The sequence below is a fragment of the Macrosteles quadrilineatus genome, unplaced genomic scaffold (genome assembly GCF_028750875.1).
Source record: "Macrosteles quadrilineatus isolate MER2022 unplaced genomic scaffold, UCM_ALF_1.0 Scaffold_15__1_contigs__length_3749704, whole genome shotgun sequence".
Classification (NCBI taxonomy): domain Eukaryota; kingdom Metazoa; phylum Arthropoda; class Insecta; order Hemiptera; family Cicadellidae; genus Macrosteles; species Macrosteles quadrilineatus.
This window is the reverse complement of record NW_026542608.1, coordinates 2921816-2934269: the sequence shown is the minus strand read 5'-3', so window position 1 is coordinate 2934269 and position 12454 is coordinate 2921816. Positions and strand designations below refer to the sequence as shown.

Here is a 12454-nt window from a genome sequence, read left to right as displayed (position 1 = left end):
ATTCAAAAATTAGGTTAAGGGTGTAGTATAGAGCACAAGGGCCTAGATTTTTTAGGATTTTTTGAGAGGATAGCAGGCTTACCTGAATGGGAAAGAGTCCAAACTGGCACAGGAAACACAAAACAAAACTTTACACTATATACACAAAACATTAGAATATTTCATTGTCACTGACAGCATTTTCAACTAAGGAAGAGATAGTTTTCTAGATGTCCAAAATGGTGGCCAGTGAGTTGTTGAGTCAGTGTTGCCAATAGTATGAATTCAAAAAACACAGTTTCAGTTTATCTTATATGCACTATATATATATGAATAAATATGTAAGCCTGCTAGTTGGGTTGGATGTTGAAGTGGAGTGGGTTAGATGAAGGTATTATCTCAGGTTTAGGTTTGGGGGTTGTCTAGACTTAGTAAACCATTGATAAGACAATTCCCATCTTCTCAGTTGTGACTGGTTACATTGAGGGGGCAGTGATTTGACTATTTTGGTTGTAAAGCAGTCATTGAAACTAGGGTTGTTGTGGCTCTGGGCATGTTGTACAACTGGTTTGTCTTTGTATCCAGTAGATACATCTTGTCTATGGCCATTCATCCTGGTTCTGAGGCTATTGGTGGATAGGCCTACATACTGTGCATCACATTTATTACATTGTAGTTGGTAGATAATGTTCTTCGTTTCACAAGTGTTGAAGCCTCGGATGTTGTAGTTTTCTTTGGTTGTGGAACTGGAAAATGTTTGGCTGGGTTGATTTATTTCACATGTTTTACATCTCTTGTTATCACAGGGATATGAACCGTTAGGGCGTGCGTTGTTTGGGTTGTTGTGGGCCGGGCTTCAAAAATTAGTTTCTTTTTCCTTTTCATTAGTTTTTTCTTTGGAGCAATAGTAATTTTTGGCCGAGGCTTGCGAAGCCTAAATTTGGCACTCACCAGTTCTTTAGTGATTTTCACTTTGAGCATACGTTTTCTTCTTTGATGTTTGATTTCTTTGAATATTTCAGAATATTTCTTATTCCTCTGGTTAACAACGCACTGCTGGACTTGTTGTGGTACTGTGAGATGTCAAAGCTCTCGTGGCTGACTGAATCGTCCACTAGTGACATTCTCCTCACAGACTCGTCTCTGGATATTTTCATAGGTGACAAGTTGGGACTGTCCTCCACGCTGTCTCTTAGCACCTCCGCCATCTGCTCTTCAAGACACCATTGTGGCATCGTAGGTTCCTGTGAGCGACTACAGTTGTGTTTAAACAAGACCATCAGACATGGGAACTTGCAGCCACACTGAGCACACTTGTTTGTTTGATTGTCATCGTTATTCTTGTGCTCCTTCCAGCACACACGTTTCTTCTTGTGTCTGTAGAAGGAGGTATTGTCAAACTGCACATCACATCCACCACAAATTTTCAACTCTGAATCGTTCTCCGTTTTCTTCATTTCCCATAGAGGTTTGGCTTTAAGTTTTTTGTCTTCTGTTTTCACATTCTTCCTTTTGCCAGTTACCGCAAAGATCTTGTTCTTGATTTTGACACTGGATTCCAGCATGGCTTCCTTCAAGACTTCAAGTACTTTGGAATTTTCTATCAGCTCATCGTCAACTAGACCTATCTCATTTTCTTTATCAGGCTCTTCCGTTTTCTCTCCAACTACTTAGACTGTCTGGACACTGGTGAGAATGTCAGAATGTTTCTCAGAGTCTTGAATCATATTCTTAGCCTCCAGGGGTTGGCATTCCTTCTCTAACGCTTTTTCTTTTATTGGATCCCTGTTTAAATGTGCTTTTTTGATTTTCATATCTTTGTTTTGAGTCCTTTCCTCTTGGGAGATGTTTTCTGCACCGTAGTTGTCAATCTCAAATGATTCCTCTGCTGTTTTGTACAATTAATCATATTTAAAACATGTCAGAGCAAAGTTGTCATCGATACGTCCTCCACTGTATCCTGGACATTTTCCATGCAACGACCAGCCTAAGTAACTCCAGGATAAAACTGGCGAGTTAGGAGGTCCTTCCACAACTTTCCTTGTCAATATTAGGTTGCAATTATCTTGACCAATCAAGATGGTAGGTTTGGCATGAGATGTTGGTAGAGGTTGGTCGATTGAATTTAAATGAGACCATGTCTCACGAAGCTTTACTGAATCGATCGACTGTTGGGGTAAATCTAAGGGAAATTGAGTTCTTACATTAGTCAATGTGAAAACTTTGTCTTCATAGAGCCCTTTTATTTTAAGTTCAACTCGTCTGGACGTTGGGTCAAAATGTTTAGTTGCATTTGACCAACAAGTGGTAAGGGGTTCAATGCTACCACTGACGCCTAATTTATTGGCTGTAGTTGAATCTAGTAGAGATATGGTTGAACCGTCATCTAAAAGTGCATATGTGTCGATCTGACAGCTTGGACCATAATGTCACTGGACATACTCTTAGTAAAACACGGTTATTTACCGAGTGATTGCTTATAAATTCTTCTTTTGATTTACCTTCCTGCCTGAAAGTGTTCTGTACTCTGTCCCAGCTGATCTCTTGGGCATTTTTAGTGGCACTGTGAGTATGCAGAAGGCGATGGTGGGATAGTTTGCACCCATTGATTCCACAAGGTTTCTTTAAATTGCAAAATTTGATGTGGTGACGACGGAAGCAAAAGAAACACAGTTTTTTCTCAATTATCATCTTCCACCGCTGCAAGACTTCTGCTTTTCTAAAAAGCTTACATTTATCGGTTTCATGACCCTCCGAGCAAAACATGCAAACGTTTTCATTGGGCGAATTAGTAAAAACTGGTTTAGGGTCACTTCTCTTCCGCGTTGTCTCCTCGGGTGGACGAAAATAAATACTCATAACGGAACACTGATTTTCAAGCCAGTTACAGAATACTTTCAGGTCAGTAGGTTTTTCTAAATGCATGCTATTTACATGTTCAGCCCACCTGTACTTTAGAGTATATGGGAGCTTACTTAAAAGTTCATTCAACAAGAGAGGATTTATTAAGTACATTTCCAAATCCAACGACTCTGCGGTAGAGGTCAGGTTTAAAAGAGTTGTTGAAAACTCAATAAGGCTGACAGCGTCATCCTCCTTGACTGGTTGGAGCATGCGCGCCTTTTTCAACATTGACTCGACTATAAACTCTGGACGTCCAAAACGCATTTGTAAAGTTTTCATTACTGTACTCAAATTTTTTCCTGATATAAATAGAGGTTTTACCATTTTAAAGGCATCTCCCTCCAGACAATTTCTTATTCTGTCAAGGTTTTCATCGTCATTAAAAAGGTGTTTAGTCTTATTGTAACAGGAATAGAACATGGGCCACTCGTCTGGTTTCCCGCTGAAGGATGGAAGACGCTGTCAGCAAGAGACAGGTTGGTTGGGGTTAGATAAATTGATAGCTTTTGAAAAGGAGTCTGCTAGTTTATCAATAGCCGTGGACACGATGGCTGATGATGTCAAAGGAACTGATGGTTCCTCATTCAGTCACCTATTGACTTTGACATTAGAGTCCTCCTCAACAGTAGCAATATTGAAGCTTACCTTGTCAGGGTCTTCATTATCTTCCAATTCCAAATGACGACTGCCCAAGACTGAGGCGGACTGACTACTTCCCAAGACCGAAGCAGACTCAAGTACGGTCCTTACTCTCAGCAGACGCTTCTGTCGTTCTAGTTCTTTTGCTTCAGCTTGACGTCGTTCCATTTCCCTCTCCTCTCTTCGCCTCTGTTGTTCCTGCATTTGACGCTCCATATCTTGTCTCTGTCGCTCCATCTCTTGTCTCTGTCGCTCCATCTCTTGTCTCTGTCGCTCCATCTCCTTTTCTTCAAATTCTTTCAGCCGTTGCATCTCCCTTTCTTCATGTATTTTCTCAAGCCTGTTTATTTCTTCTATTTCTTCTAGTTGCAGTTGAACTAACCGGCGCTTGCTGGAAGTTGAAGATGTGGTTTTTGACTTAGAAGGGGGTTTTGGAGGTTGACCATCTCTTTCTATGGGTTCCTCATTCTTGTCATTTACAATTTCAGGGGAATATCTATTTGGAGGATGTTTCTCTCTCCCTGACTTTCGTATGGACATATTTCTTGACATAATTTATTAGTCGGGTTTCGGCACCAATGTTAAAAATATTAAAGACAGACAAGACAAAAATGATAGACTTGACCAAAGATGTGTAATTATTTGGACTATTTACAAAAATCTTAATAATTAATAAAACATATGTTAGTTCAACTGTAAGAAAGAAGGCAGGCATAGATTAGACATAGATTATTACAACTACCTTAAAACCACCCTTTCCTTATCTGATGTTGATTAGTAGTAACATTAATAATAGTTACAAGTCACAAGATTATTTTATTTTATTCATAGAGTTCTTTATTTGACTTTGTTTTGTACGAACTATGGAAATGCAGAAGCAACAAATACATAAACAGCAGAACAGCACAGCACTGAATGTACGACTCAAACCGCAAACTCAGTCAAGTTCACTCTAACTGAGTTTAACTGTTTGACTCAGTCCAGTCCAGTCAGTGGCTGAATTATTGATATTTTTATTTCCAATGGTTAAATGTTGGATTAAGTTACTAATGATTTCGACGAATCATATTGCATTCGATCTGTAACCACCGTGACAAATGGCAACACTGCACATTGTGCAAGACTGCTATTTCAACTTAACGGGTGGAATGTATTTTTTTTTATGGATGAGACTACAGTACATGGCTACATAACAAACAGCTAAGCCTTCATTCAGCAAACCAAAAAGGGCTTTTATTTGTTATTGTTTGTATGTATAGTGATTCATACTTAATTTTGCTTTTGTCTTTCTCTTTCTCGAATGAGGTGAGAAAGTTTAAAATGTACCGCGCATCACTATTGGGATTCCCCGAACACCAGTGACAGACAATAAACCCATGTCAATGGACTACAGCAATAGGGGTCCAGAACCTTCTACAGTCCTACGCCGGTCTGAAAACAGCTTTATCTTGGTGTACTTGAACTCTCTACTCTAGAAGGTTCTTTGGCAAACCTATACAAGGGACCATCTTCCGACAAACGCCAGTATAGTAAGTCTGAGTCTGAGTCTGGTCTCTCGAGTTGAGTCAGAGATCAGTGAAGCGACCGCACGCCGATGTGAGTGACCAGTGTTAGTGACAGTGACAGTGACAGTAAAAGTGTAGTGAGTGTTGTGGCAGAAATAGTAATAAATCCTGTAAAGGTTAGCTGTAAGTAAAAGCATTGTAAATTAGAATATCACGGCTTTAGGTAGGCTTAGTTAGGTTATTGTAATTACTGTTTTTAAAGAATATAGTGTTAATAAATAGTAGTGATGGTCGGATCCGGATTTCGGAGTACCACCTCCGCCGGATCCGAGCTGGAACCGGCTCGGATAAAAAAAATTGCCCCGCAACAATACTATTTTATGCCAATATCTCCAATTTATTGATTACTCTCAGTGAAGTAAAGCAATCACAAAATTTTTTCTTTACAATTACAGTCTAGTTACTACGATTAAGGTTAGTTATACTTAGGTACATTACAATATAAACAGTATTTTGTATGTATAAAATGTTAAAACTATTCTGTATTACTCTATTCCAGGTTGGTGAAGCGGATGCACTGGTAACCCTAGCGTCTGCAGCCTTGGGTTGTGACCAGGCGACCAATGGTATCAAGCAAGTTGAGGTAAGATGTCATAGTGATAACATCAAATGATTCCATACAAGTTTTGTCTTGATTTTTAAACAACATTCTTTACTCATATTTGGGTTAAAATTAGGGGTCTCAATCCCTTTTGATACCTAGAAATCCCGAGATTGGTGTCTTTTAATCCCTGGATTAACGGGATTGCAAAACCTATGTTTGTATTAACCTTTTTTGTGAATTTTAGGACTTTTACTTACGAAAAATAAATAAAAATACTTCCAATAGCACTTGAAACACATATACTGTTTACTTAAATTACGATAAGTTTATTAAAGTGTAAGTTTTTTTGAGTTTTCCTTTTGACAATTAACGCAAACAACGCAATCGATGTGGCAAACATAACATGGCAATCGGTAATTGAAGTATTATTTTCCTAATAATATTGAAGGCCTACAGATTAACCTATAAGCACACCATTATTATTTTATTATTAAGATTGATTAAATTTATAGGGTATATAAGTTTTCTAGTTTTCTTCGTATTTGGTTTTTAGTGCGGTGATTAAATTTTTTATGATAATAACTACATTTTTCGTACACACGCTACAAGCAGATGGTTTGTTGTTTGTTCCTTAAATTGTTTTATTGCTGTCAGTCAACATGACAATTTTACGCAGCAACTGGTGATTCTTCCCATATTATCTTTTTTTCTTTTAATTTTGATTTATATTATTCTTAGTAGTCAAATTTCTAGCTTTGCATCTTGGCAAGTTTAGTGCTGAGTGAAGCAGCATGACGTGTAGGCTACGTCCGAGTGCGGTTGCTCGTGTTTTTAGCGAATTTCCCTATAGGGAAGTAGCTATTACCGTAGGTCTCATGGTAAGACCTAGGCCCAGGACTGGTTTACTTTTTCATTTTGATGTCTCCAGAGCCCAAAAACACCATTCGTTCTAATTTTTATTTATGAAAATATGTATGTGTCCGTGAACAACTTGAGTAATTCTTGTTGGATTTTGATTAAATTTGGTTTAAAGGTGTAAGGCGGGATAAACTTGAATGAGTTCGCGAACCAGATGATTGGACCATGGGAACGGGGTTTTACGGAGGGTTTTATGGGGTAAAAATTGGGTTTTCTCATGTTTGACCCTCAAAACAAAAAATTTCCCAATTTATCTCTAAGCCTTTTTTAAAGACCTTAAAAAATAATTTAGTATATCATAGTGTTTTTGTACAGTTATTGGTAACGGAGAAAATTCAAAAAATTGTAAATTTAAAATTCCCATGTTATTATTATGGAGTATATTGTAAAACGTTTTAGTTTGCTTGTTTATGGATATATTTTGACCAAACTTGGCAAATTGATTTATTTTATACTAAGCTATTAATTAATACTTTACTAAAAAACACACGTTATTAGTTTCCTTGTAATAGCAAACCTAGGTACTCGTTAAACCTTATGTTATTTAAATATATTTAATTGAAAATCAATTCAGACAAATGGAAATTCGCTTTGTTGGCAGGTTTGCTGCGGCGGGGGTTTTTATGTATTTACTAAATCCTAGAGAGACACATCAACAATTATACACTGTAAATAAGAAAGATAGGTGATGGAAGTTCCGTGTGGTAATTCTTTACTTAGAAAACCGCAAAATCACAATGGTAACACTGGTAAGGTTTTAAAACATTAGAGGACTCAACCAGGAGACTTCACGTTCAAATGGCTGAAAAGTTAAAATCATAAAATAATATAATCCTGGGATCAATTGGCTGATTAACAGGGATTGGTTGAGACTAATCCCGAAATCCCGGGATTGGATTGAAGGCCCGGGATTGAGACCCCTAGTTAAAATACGTACCTAGGTGGTGTCCCCATCTCATAAACATAATGATAATGGCCTAAAATTAATTTAGAATCTATTTAAATTCTTCAACTCAATTGGTAATATAATATAGTCTTATGCAAATCTTTTAAAAATAGGTAAGGGGATTAGAAACTTGGAAGTAGTTGTATGGTTTTAAGTATTTATTATTGTACTAAAGATCACTTCAGATGATTAAATTTCTTCTGGAATATTCAATGATTTTTTTTTTTTAGAATTGTAAGAGCTGTTTACTTTTTTATATACTGGTGAAACTTAATTTTCAACAACTTTACATCTTATTAATAACTTTTTTAGTCCCAATATGGTAAACTGAGCATTGTTCTCTTCAAATCTTACCAAATTAAAGACATCTCTGTGTTATTTTAGAGTAGTGATATGTCAAAACCGAATCTCAAATCTCAAAACCATCAAAACATTGGAAAAGTTTCGGTTTCGAGATTCGATAGGCGAGTTTCGAGATTCAAAACACAGTAGGCAGATATATATCCGCCAATTATTACGACAGTTTTTGTTATAGTTGATTGTCTATAACATCATTAATCTTTGTAAAAACTTTTATTCAATTATATCTCACCGATGTATTAGGAATGTTTTTCTAAAAGAATAAGAAATTTAATAAAATAGTAAAATAAATAAACAAAAAAGTCAGAATAAACATTATAAAAAGTAAGATTTTTTTATCTTTTATTTAAATAAAATAATTTTTCTGGCTGTGTGCATACTATTGCTCGTCTGGGAATGGTTAATGTTTTACATATCTTATACATTTGATTTGTTTTATTGTAAATAAAATTATTTCTCTAGTCTCCCTTAATTTTCTGAAGTACAACACAACTAACTAGAAATAGTCTGAAGAATTATATTTTCTAGGGATGTGTCGGTTCCACTTTTTTTCGGTTCGGTTCCGGTTCGGTTCTTACACTGGATCGGTTCTCGGTTCTCGGTCCCGAGTACTTATGCTATAAATTCATTGATCGAAACAAAACAGTTGTAAGTGGCAGTACCTAAAAATATTGAAAGTCAAGGAAATGAATAATCAGATTTTATTGACAGAAATATTTTATTTAAACACCACGTAAGGATTCAATGTTCAAACCTAAACACAAGTAAACAGTAATTATTTGAAGACTTAATTCCTTAATTGAAAAGTACATATTGGCGGCAACAATTAACATTAAGAATTGGTAATTGCAGCGTAAGTTAATTATTGCAAAACGGTAATTTTACAAATCAATAACCAATTAAGCAGAATTAAAAAGAACAACAATTAACGCTGACCAATCAATGTTACAGTTTTAAATATTGGCTGAAAAGTGAAAAGTAACAGTTATATTTGAAAGATGTAAACACGGTAAACCCTTAAGCATAATAATTAATATTTATTACAAACAGCAAAATATTAATACAAAAATTGTAAACAACATAAATATGAAATGAGGAGTGATATTTGTAATCATAGCACAGATTTGATTTGTAATCAAATAAAATGCATAACCATGTTAGGCCTATTTTTTTTCAAACCGTCCATAACAAGAATGATTTATTCTAGGTTTCGGTTCAAAAATACCAACATTTTTACTCTGTCAGGATCTAACCTGTTTCGTTTTGTGTCCGAAATGTTTCCCGCAACACTAAAAAGCCTTTCACTGAAAGTTGTGCAAGGTGGCATGCACAAATATTTGTACGCCAACTTACGCAGATGTTTGTGGGAGCTTACTGACCAATACTCGGCGATTTTTTGGCCCTGTTTAGGGTCAAAAGTTTTTTCATTCAAATAAGCGTTGACTTCTGATTCCAAGGACTTTTCCTGATCTCCATCACCAGTATGTTCTTCCTGGCCAAACGCTTCCATGTACTGTGCCCAAAAACCTTTCCTTTTCAGTTGGGTATCTTCTTGTGGAGCCGGTGGTGGTGCTGCTTCCGACGTCGGAGTTGAAAATGTCTTCATTTCCTCCAGGACATGAATCTTTGCCATTTCAAAATTATCTTTCTTTTTGAACGGTGTTGACTTGAACCTGTTAATGACACATAATCTGTATTTATTCTCTTTCCCAAATGTTTTGATATAAGGTTAGAATTTTTTACTAGGTTGCTCACAATAGCCTAAATTTATTTTTTTAAATTGGTATTCATTATAATTTATTTTTTATGGCATTTAATATGATTAACGAACATTTTAGGTCTAGTAATGGTATGCTGATTAAAAATAGGGGAGGATTGGGACAATCAAAACGAATGTTTTAAGAACGAATAAGGAATGAAACATTTAAGTCTATTAATATGTCAAGGAACAACACCATAATTAAGTTTATATAATACTTTAATCAAATTAGTTTTCACTTGTCAGAGTTTTTAATTTTTAGATTTGATCAGTTATATATGAACTAAACTTAGGCCTAAGTAAAAAAGAATTCAGTAGGTAACTTAACACTTGTGTAACTAACAAAATGTGTTATACCTGGGATCAAGTAGTGTCGCACATGCATAAGTTCGATTTTCCTCCATGTCCATAAATCTTCTCTTCAATGAAGCTAATAAGTCATTTTTCAGACCTTGTAGTCCTGATCCCTGAGGTGCACGAGTTTCCAATACATGTTGAATTGTGTGTATCATTGGTATAATCTGAGAAGAATGAAGAAAATGTTTCATAGGCTACATTCAAACCATAATAAAAAAATATTTTTTACATCCATTTAATTAAAACATGGTCAACATTGAACTTTTCAGGTAGCCTACAGTAAATTTAAACCTAGCCTATTTTACTTATACGCTGAATTAAAAAAGATGAAAACTTTATGTTTATCTATTATTTAGTCCCCAAATCCAACATCTTAGAAAAAAGTTGTTCCTCTGTTAATGTTATATGGTAGGCTATAACTACAAACAGTGTCTATAATAAAGAAACATGGACGATATTTAGCGAAATATTTTCAGGCCTACCAGTACTTACAGATGTGGTAAGTAAAATGCACAAGATATTTTTTTTACCCTGCCATCAATCTTTTTTTATCATAGGCCTAACTCATTTAAATTTAAAGCTACCGGTAGCTAGTCAGTTTAGGGATATAATATAGTAAAACTTAATTATTTCTTTGCAAATGGTAAAATGATTCAAACTCAAATAAGAAAGCCAATACTGTACCTATATTTTCTTGTTAATGAAGTTCTTTGTGTTAGCCCTATAAATCAAATTAAAAACAGAGACTAAGGGACATTTGTGGTCATGGTTAAGAAATGTTAGGTCTAGGTCAGGTTAGGTACCTTGACTTATCGTAGTTTTCAACAGAACACATTCATAAGTTGAGTGGATAGGTTTCATACTGATAGGCCTGCCTACTTGAGCTTTGAAAATGAAATAGGCCTAAGGATAAATTTACTTCTGATTAGTCCAACAATTAGGCCCTATTTATTTTTTGAAAATATTTAAGGTGGGTTAGTGTATAAAGGAAAAAGTGTAATATAACTTAGGCCTACCTCAGAAATTGTCGATGTTTCCTTACTAAGCTGCAAGGTTGCATTCTCAAAAATTTCCAAGATGTCGACTGCATACTCAATAGTTTTCCAATCTTCATTGGTAATTTCAGTGGACAGCTTAGTCTCAGGATTGCTCCCAACAAGAATTAGAGCTTGCTTCTGTTCATGCAAGCGTTTTAGCATGTAAAAAGTGCTATTCCATCTAGTTGGTTCGTCTTGAATGAGTTTGTGACTTGGGACACCTAACTGAGCCTGGTAACTTTTCAGTAACTTAGTGTTTTTCGCAGAATGCTTAAAGCTACCAACAATTTTCTTGCATTTGGTCACAACATTAGAAATCCTGGCATTGTTAAAGAAACCATCTTTGATCACTAATTGAAGTGTGTGTGCCACACAGGGGATTGCTGTGAACTCGGACAAATTCAGTGCACACGTAATATCGGGACCATTGTCCCTAACCACAGCAACTACCTTTTGCTTGATACTCCATTGATCCAAAACCTTTATTAAAAAGGTCAGTAAATTGGTTCCAGTATGGCTTACTTCTGGAAAAGGCACAACCTCTAAACACCTATGAAATCTGGCGTTGTTAGAAAAAAAATGGGCAGTTATGGCCATAAAATCTACTTGAGCGACATTTGTCCACATGTCGGTAGTAATAGCCACACTTTCTACCTCCATCATCTCGGCCTGCACTTTCTTCATTGTTTCTTCGTACATTTCAACAAGTATTTTATTAGTAAACGTTTTCCTCGTAGGAATTGTATATCTAGGTTCCAAGTAATTTAAAAGACGTCGAAAACCTTTATTTTCCACCACAGATAAAGGTTGAATGTCTAAACAAATCATTTCTGCAACCAATTTATTTATGTGTAACGCTCTGCTGTCGGTTGTTTTGAATTTTTGCATCCTGTCAGCCATAGTTGGTAAGGTGATTTGCTTCGACCTTTTTAGTTTTATCCGTTTAGGATAACTAGGCCTAGCACCCCTGGGTGATGTTGTCGATGAGGACAGATTTTCTTCCATTTCCTGTAATGGATCAGGGTCATCTACATCTTCAATTGGTGAAAATTGTGACTGATGTAGGCCTAGGCCTAAAGGATCTCCATGTGTAGGTGTATCAACATCAAGCCTCAAAGGTGTGCTTGAAGATGGCCTACTCACAGTTAGTAATCCTACAAATGAACCCTCTGATTGGTCGGAATTAGAAGAAATAGGCCTACTTGTATCATCTTGGCATGTAGGCCTAGGCCTTACCTTATTTAGGTCATGTTCGATATCCAAAGTAACACTAAATTGAGACTGGCTTGAAGTACTACTAGGCATAGGTCTTATCTCTGAAGTCATAACTTGGCTGGAAGCACCACTAGTACAAGGCATAGGCATCATAGGCTTACCTGACTTCTGCAGAAATCCATCAAGAGTTTTAGCTTGACCAATACTCTCCTTTTTAGAGCTGGGCTCAGG

The 12454-nt window shown here is 36.1% G+C and overlaps 2 protein-coding genes across 2 annotated transcripts in view; one reads left to right on the top strand and one right to left on the bottom strand.

Moving 5' to 3' along the window:
* LOC129005094 (host cell factor 1-like) overlaps positions 1 to 12454 on the top strand; it is a 124877-nt gene that overhangs the window by 64153 nt on the left and 48270 nt on the right. The window contains exon 7 of the mRNA XM_054433889.1: positions 5587 to 5670. Coding sequence (XP_054289864.1) covers positions 5587 to 5670 — 84 coding nt within the window. The remainder of the gene's footprint in view (positions 1 to 5586; positions 5671 to 12454) is intronic.
* Positions 8981 to 11528, bottom strand: LOC129005097 (uncharacterized). The gene is made up of 3 exons (XM_054433892.1): positions 10988 to 11528; positions 9972 to 10135; positions 8981 to 9528 (listed from the first exon to the last, which is right to left on the bottom strand). Exons 1-3 carry the CDS (start codon positions 11168 to 11170, stop codon positions 9054 to 9056), a joined length of 822 nt encoding a protein of 273 aa, XP_054289867.1. The 5' UTR covers positions 11171 to 11528; the 3' UTR covers positions 8981 to 9053.

Coding starts and splice junctions, on each gene's coding strand:
- LOC129005097 (XM_054433892.1), bottom strand. CDS start 11,170: ATGCTAAAACGCTTGCATGAACAGAAGCAAGCTCTAATTCTTGTTGGG. Junction 10,136..10,987: donor AAACATCGACAATTTCTGAG/GTAGGCCTAAGT, acceptor CATTCTTCTCAG/ATTATACCAATGATACACAC. Junction 9,529..9,971: donor GCGACACTACTTGATCCCAG/GTATAACACATT, acceptor TGTCATTAACAG/GTTCAAGTCAACACCGTTCA.